The 7,938-nt window shown below is 37.6% G+C and overlaps 1 protein-coding gene across 1 annotated transcript; it reads right to left on the bottom strand.

Annotated features, from left to right (window-relative positions):
* Nucleotides 1-6,737: 6,737 nt before the first annotated feature.
* LOC132718163 (uncharacterized) lies at nt 6,738-7,694 on the bottom strand. The gene has a single exon (XM_060701789.1). The coding sequence runs from the start codon at nt 7,692-7,694 to the stop codon at nt 6,738-6,740; it is 957 nt and encodes a 318-aa protein (XP_060557772.1).
* Between the last annotated feature and the right edge of the window lie 244 nt (nt 7,695-7,938).

Here is a 7,938-nt window from a genome sequence, read left to right as displayed (position 1 = left end):
TTCAACACATCTTAGCCATCTTTGTAGTATACCAATACATCATAAGAGGTAGGATCAGATCATAATAGAGACATCGTAGTTTCATCAAGGGATCCTTTGTAAGTATCTGGTCATCTTGTCAGGATATTTATATAACCAGGATTTATACAACCCATTACTTAGTATAGAGTGAACAAATATAGGTAAAAAAAATCTGGAAACAAAGTGATCAATGAAACAAAGTAAGTCCTGCATTGGTAACACAGGAAACTGGTACAAGACATCAGTAACTCGATTAACATGTTTACAAACTTCATTTAATAATGTGACATCATATACAACAAGTGCATATCAATAAATATGTATATGATATCCGCTGGCAATACTAGATGCGTTTATAATTGAATTTGTAGAGAGACATGAATAACTAATATTAAGATTTATTGCCAAAAGCTCCGGTATTCTTTATTAACAATTATTATTTGCAAACAAGCACTTAATACCTATTGCACATTAAAAGACAAAACATTTGTTCTAACAGACATAAGTAGCACATTTATGGCTTAAATGAAAAGCCACATAAACATATCTGAAATAACATTTGAAAATACATATTAACAAAAAGCCGGTCCAAAATTCTCGAGCGTAGTAATAAATGCAGACGTCAGGCTTACAATTATTCTTACATAAATAAGACATCCTGAAAGTTTAAATGTAAAAGATATACATTCATTAAAAGCCAGACTGAAATACAAATAAGTAGTTCCAAAGTTCTGTGTTCGCCATTTTTAAACATGGAAAATGACAGAAGAAACCGCCGTCTTAATCGTCCAGTAATGTCTGTAAATACTCACTTTGTGATATATAATAGTAACTGTAAATGTTCTAAATTGTAAGATATTCATCAGGAAATAAATTAGGGTCATCTGACCATTTTGTAGCGAGAGCTATCTATCCTAATGTGATACTCTTCCTAAAAGAGAACTGTCAACAATGCTGATATTCAATTTTTACGTTGTGTTTCGTGGAATACAGTCCATTTGTTGAAAAGGTAGTACTATTTGATAATTGTTAATGCATTTTTAGTAAGAACAGCTCATGTTTTATAGAATTATGCACATGTTGTTAATCTGTTGAAGGTATAACGTAAATTGTCATGTCATTTGAAATGTCCATAATTTGTAAGGGAGGTATTCCATTACACGCTCCCCACCTTAAAGAATTAGATACTCCTGTATCTGTTACACATATATTTTAAATTTTAAAGTCCATGATATTGTCCCTCAATTGTTTACTTACTTTTATCAATTAAGATTACACTTTATATTTCAGGTATTGTTTAGATCCTGATCGGAATGTTGTTTAAACTTTGGAGAAAATCCCTGTTGTGTCCTGGTTGTGCTGAAAAGCTTTTTTGATATCCAGCTACATAGATGGCGATAAGTTTGTCGGCTCTAACAACAGGTTTCTTCTGAGCAATATTACGGACAATAGAAAGTTTGTATGGCGGAGACGAGCCTCAGCTGAAGAAGTCTCAACATCTCTGGTTCCTGGGAGGGCCAAAAACTGGAGGAGCTACATTTTCCCAGTCACGCCTTGCTGATGGGAAAAGTAGCATCTCCCTAGACATCAAAAGTAAAGTTTCTATATCTTAATTTGAAATAAGGTTATTCTCAAATTCACGTTCAGAAGTTGAAATAGTTGGAGCTGGCTTCTCAATTGTGACAGTCGGAACACGAATAGTTGTAGAACTGTCCATTGAAGATACAATGTCACTGTGTTTTGATCTTTTCTTTGCTGATGTAGAAGTGGGTGACATGTTAACACTTGAATACACAGTTGAAGAAGAACAAGAAGTGGCAGCAGATGTTAATGATGATGATAATGTAGTTCATGAGAAGACAATCTAATTAGCAGTAGTATATAACATGTCAGGCATAGCTGATGTTGCTGTAGAACAAGTTGATGACGTAGCTAAAGTTACGGTTTCAGTTGAAGTTGTTATAGATGAGACCGGAGAAAGAGGCTGTTTATGTGGCGACTCTCGTTCTATATTATCAAAATCAAGGTCTGGTTCATGTAATGGTGAGAGAATAGGAGGCATTGACAGTAGGGAAGAAGTAGAGAATGGCGAGATTGATCTCCTCTTTGCTGGTGGGCTTTGGCTATCAACAGGTGGCTTTCCTCGACTTATCTCCACCTTGTTCACTGTTATACCATCCGGACCCACTGCCTTTAACATCTTCTCGACATCTGGAGATGACTTAACAGTTTCCCACTGTTTTGGAATGAATGATGGAGCTTCCCTGATGGCGGCCATGGTTCTCATCATTCGGTCTCGAACCCTATGCTCAACACTTTCCAGAGACAGTCGGTAGTGCTCGCCCTTTCCACCAAACACAACAAATATTGAAACAAAGGAACCTATCTCCAACGATTCAGCTGTTCACATTGCTGGTCTCGTAGGGGAATACGACCTTTCCCGGGCGTTACATGATCCATACTGTACAGTAGACAGAGGGCCGTGCCTGTCCCAACCATGTTGCCACTTATCAGATGAATAAGAGGGGCACTTCAACAGTAGCTCCTTCATTTCGTGTATGCCTGGAACTTCAGCAGGTGTCCCATTTACGCCTGTCCGGTATGCCCTAGGCTCTATTGCAGCGAAAAAAGTTTTCTTATCAGATGGAAAGTTAGGCCCATATTTCTTGGCTACAGAACGATACTTGCTATTAATGTGTGAACGTAGGTCTACTGGTCTTCTGAACGGTTGAAAACACCAGACACACATAACCTCCAGAAATCTGTGTGGTTTGTTTATTGATTGACATTATTGCTGTGTATATATGTTTTGTGGTATTTTTAGTTTCTTCTATTTGGCCATTTTCAACTTGGGTGGTTCCAGTATTCCTACTTGAATACTGTATAATCACCCTTAGGATATGTTGCCTGGTTTTGAAATTTGTCTTTTGACGTCTTATCTGTGATATGCAGGCATCATAACCTCAGATCCCCTTTCTAAATTCCATTTATTTAGTTCCGCCCATTGTTTTCTCGTTTAGGGCAAAAGCAATCTTTTACTTGGGGACTATACGCCGCTTTTCATGGAATGGCACTATTGTGTCACATTGAAAGTTACATGATAACCGTCGTATGAAAACATCTGCGGATGTTTCTAAATTCAAAATTTCACCATTTTCGTGTTAAATGTTGAATTCTGCTTAAGCCGGTGCTAGGGGCGTGGACGGTAACTTGCAATTTCCATTACCGTCCATAAACAGGCTCAATCAAACCGAGCCTGCAACATTTTACAGTTTTGCCGTGTTGGGCTTTTTTTAGGGATTCTGTTTTTCACTATTTTATTTTATTCATGTAATAAGTACGGAGTTGATCCTTGGTCTCAAAACCTTTACCACAGGACCAGCATTTGTGAACCATACTGAAAATACAGGTATACAACATCTTGTTAAGTTTTAGGCCATGATATTTTATACATGGATTCCCATTGCATAAGCCAGCCATTCCTCTGATACATGTTCTCGATTTATTACGGAATTTGAAACGGTACAGAATTTGATATGTCTAGGGTTATTTGCTTCCGAAGCATGCTGATTTGACGGACAAGTTGATACGCTTAAATGTAAACGTCATGTATATTTCTGTTGCTGTAACGAATGATGTTAAGGCTTGTATATATAGTCCAAGATTGATGGTTACCTCATCTACCCACCAATAACAACCGTGAGGTAAAAAATTCTCGGAAGCATTAATCACAACAAAATTACATAAAAATTGCAGACTAACAGTTAACAGTCTAAGTTTACAGTCTAACCTGTGCACAAGTCTGTGTCGTGTGGGGTTGCGTTCATTGAACGCCGCCTTTCCTTGTTGATATTGTTTATCATATTTTAGACAACCATGTATATACCACATATATATAAAGAACACAGAGCCCGCCTTGGGTCCTGTAATCATATATTCCCCAATATATGAACCAACATCATTCTTCTTACCTTCAAACACTCCTTAGTGAATGAACATAGGTTAGTTAAAACCATTTATTGCAATGTACATACAAGTTGAAAATAAAGAAACTAAAGCTTGCAACAGTAAATATCAATTATTCTTTGGTTTAAAGTCTTGGAACCACTTCGGTAGATTTGAACCTCGGTAAGGAAGAAGACGATGAATATGCACCACCTTTGGAACCATCTTCGGAGATGCACGGATCAGGTAAGTCAAATCATCAAGCTGCTTCAACACCAGATATGGACCCTTCCAATTATTAGTAATTTTATTGCACACGCCAATTTTCCTTACTGTATTATGTAACCACACTGGTTAATTTATTTCCAATTTTCTGGACTTTGCTTTTGAATCATAGTGTTTCTTTCTATATTTTGCTTGTTTCTTAAGATTCTCTCGGGCAATACTGTGACATCGACGAAGGTTATCTTGAAGATTCGCAACATATTTATCAACGTCCCTTTCGTCCTTGTCTGTATCAGGTCTTCCAATCACGGCTTGACTAGTTAGAGTTATATTGCGCCCTAGAACCATCATATTTGGGGTAATATTTGTATTGGAATGCTCAGTAGCCCTGTAAGCCATCATTCTTGAGGTAGGTGAACGTCCCAAAGTTTCTGATTTGATTGACAGTATGCTGCAAGCCTCCTCGTCAGACTTCTGTTCATTCTTTCAACCGTTCCATTGGATTGCGGCTTGTAACTTGTTGTCCTTGTCTTGTGTATTGCAAACAGCTCACACATTTCTTTTACCAGTTTAGACTTAAAGTTTCTTCCTTGGTCTGTGTGTATCTGCAAGGGTGTTCCAAATCTGCAAATGAAATTATTAACAAAAGCATCAGCTATAGTAGAGGCCTTTTGATCAGGAAGAGCTATAGATGCAGTCCACTTTGGAAACTCATCACATATAGTGTTAACATATTTATTACCCTTTAAAGACATGATAAATGGGCCCAATATATCCATTGATACCTTTTCAATAGGACCACCAATGTTACGTTGACCGAGGGGAGCTTTGTTAGATATACGATTCGGTTTACGAGCACTTTATATGTCACACCTTTCACAGTAATTCTTGATATCAGTTTTCATTTCTGGCCGCCAAAAGACATCTTGTTGTATCCTTTTCAGTGTAGGTTTCTGACCCAAATGAGCTGCTGTTGGAATGTCATGAAATAGATAAATACAGAATCCCTAAAGTCTCATAACTTCGTCTCTGTACTTTTTAGGAACTATCAGCTGAGTTGACCGCTTCTTGGCAGTTTCCATGTTACGGTATAACATACCGGAGTGAATTGACAGTCTGTCCCATTGTGCCCCATAATATATTTGTATGTGGTGATGCTTCTGATATTTCGCGCCATGTTGGTTTCGCTTGTTCCCTCTCGATAAGGTTGTAAATTATTCCGATGTCTCCATCATTCTTTTGTTCTTCTTTTATTGTCTCTGAATCCCATCCTTCTAACATTTCGGCCATATGTTTATTTTCTGTTTTTGATCTCGTTATCACCCTGACATTGTTATTGGATATTACTCTGTCATTTATTTCAAGATTGCATTGTTCAAGCTCTTCACTCTCATCAATATCTTCAGGTTTATCCCCATACCTTCTGCACACTTTGCATGGTACTCTTGTTTGGGCATCAGCATTAGTGTGTTTCCTTCCTTTTCCATGAACAACTGTAAGATCATAAACGCCTAGCTTTTGAATCCATCTAGCCATCTGTCCGGTTGGTATCTTTAAATTTTTCATTCAACTTACAGCTGAGTTTTCTGTTCGCATCAATACTTTCTGGCCATACAGATAAGTATGAAACTTTTTAAGTGCGACAATAACGGCCAATAATTCTTTTCTTGTCACGCAATATGTTCTTTCGTGAGAGTTTAGGCTTTTACTCATGTACGCGATCACTCCCTCTGTACCATTATAGTCTTGCGAAAGAATAGCACCTGAAGCAAAATCACTAGAGTCTGTTTCTAAAATAAAGGGTTGACCTAATTTTGGATAGGCTAGATCAGGAGATGTTGTTAGTGCAGTTTTAAGAATGTTAAAAGCATTTTCAGCTTCATCTGACCATTGAAACTTCACAGCTTTTTCGCAAAGTCTGTGCAAAGGTCTGGCAATGGATGAAATCATGAACAAAACGTCTATAATAGTAGCATAGACCAAGAAAACTTCTGACCTGCTTTTTACTTGATGGTCGACTCCATTCCTTGACCACTTTAACTTTATCAGGATCTGTCTCGACACCATCTTTGGAAACGACATGACCAAGGAACTAAACACTTTTTTGAAAAATACGCATTTAGATGGCTTCAGCTTCAAATTTGCTTTTTCAAGTCTTTGAAAAACATGTTCAAGTCTTTCTAGCTCTTCTTAAAATGTAAATGCCGGTACAATGAAATCGTCCATATAGACTTGACATTCTTCCCAATGAAGACCTTAAGTACATTTTTCCCACCCCATGAAAACCTTCAAATGTGGACGGAAAATTTTGCAAGCCCAAACGGCAAAAACCGGAACTAATAAACCCCCAAGGGGCCCCCAATTTAAAAAACGCTGTTTTTTGTATATCTTCAGGGGCTAATCCAACTTGCCAAAATCCACTATTAAAATCCATACACCTGTACCACTTGGAACCTGAAAGAACATCTAAACATTCATCGACACGAGGAATAGGATATTCATCCTTCACAGTAACATCATTGAGGCGTCTGTAATCAACACAAAATCTATCTTGTTGAACCATCTTTCTTTGTGACCAAAACTGTAGGGGACGACCAGTTACTTATCGAAGGCTCAATAACACTTTTACTTAGCATTTTATTTACTTCTTGCTTTTCTGTATCTCTTTCGCCCAAGGGTTGCCGTCTAGGTGGTTGAGGTATTGGTGCGGCTGAACCAGTATTAATTTTGTGTTGTTCTGATTTATTCATACCTAAGTCATCTGATGATTTAGCAAATATATGTTGGTATTGTTTTAGTAATTTAGATAGTTGGTCAGCTTGATCATCTGTTAGTTCAGTTTTACTTCTATCAAAAAGGTCCTGAAGATATGTAGATATTTCATTATTTTCATTTTCTGTGTGAGCACCTATGTTTATGTTTCTACTTGCAATTATAGCTGCATCTTTCACTTCGTAGTATGATTTGCATACTCCCACAGGAACATTCTTTGGTATTACTTTGTCCGAGTCACTGGTATTTACAATGAAAAAATAAGGTTCTTCAGTGTGAGGCTCTAAAACTTCTTCGACAGCTACCGTAGTCTTTCCGTATACTAGTGAATTTGATGTGCTTATGATTGCCAGATTAGCTGATGAACCAACATTTTCTATTTTCACAGATGTTTGTACGAAAGATGAAGCAGGTATCGTCACTTCATGGTATGTCAGGACACTACACCTGGCTTCAGCTTGCCCAAAAATCCAACAAGATATAGGTGTTTTATCAGTATATATGATAGGTTTTCTAAAATCTATATTTGATGCATTACAGAGAAGAAAGTCTTGACCAAGAATACCACCTGGAACAATATCACAAACAATAATAGATACCTCGAAGTTGCCATTCCCTAACTGAAGTGTAGTATTAACCATTCCAAAGATTTCTATGCCATGGCCGTTTGCACCTTGCATTGTATTATTAATATGACTAAGCTCTGGCCTGATCTCGTTGCTCTTATTCATTATCTCTCATGTACAGACTCAATCAAACCGAGTCTGCAATTCTTATGTAATTTTGTTGTGATTAATGCTTCCGAGGGATCACTTTGTTTCCAGAATTTTATAACATCACCTGGCCAAACATCACCCGCTAGCGTTTGGCCAATTAAACTAGCGGTTTGTAGTTTTCCGACTTTTGTCCCCGCCTTGGACAGTCCTTCGCATAGTGGTCCATACCGCTACATAAGAAACACCCCGTAAATTTTTG

The sequence above is a fragment of the Ruditapes philippinarum genome, unplaced genomic scaffold, assembly GCF_026571515.1.
Source record: "Ruditapes philippinarum isolate M1 unplaced genomic scaffold, ASM2657151v2 ctg1374_1_1_1_1, whole genome shotgun sequence".
NCBI lineage: Eukaryota > Metazoa > Mollusca > Bivalvia > Venerida > Veneridae > Ruditapes > Ruditapes philippinarum.
This window is presented reverse-complemented; position numbering and strand designations above follow the sequence as displayed.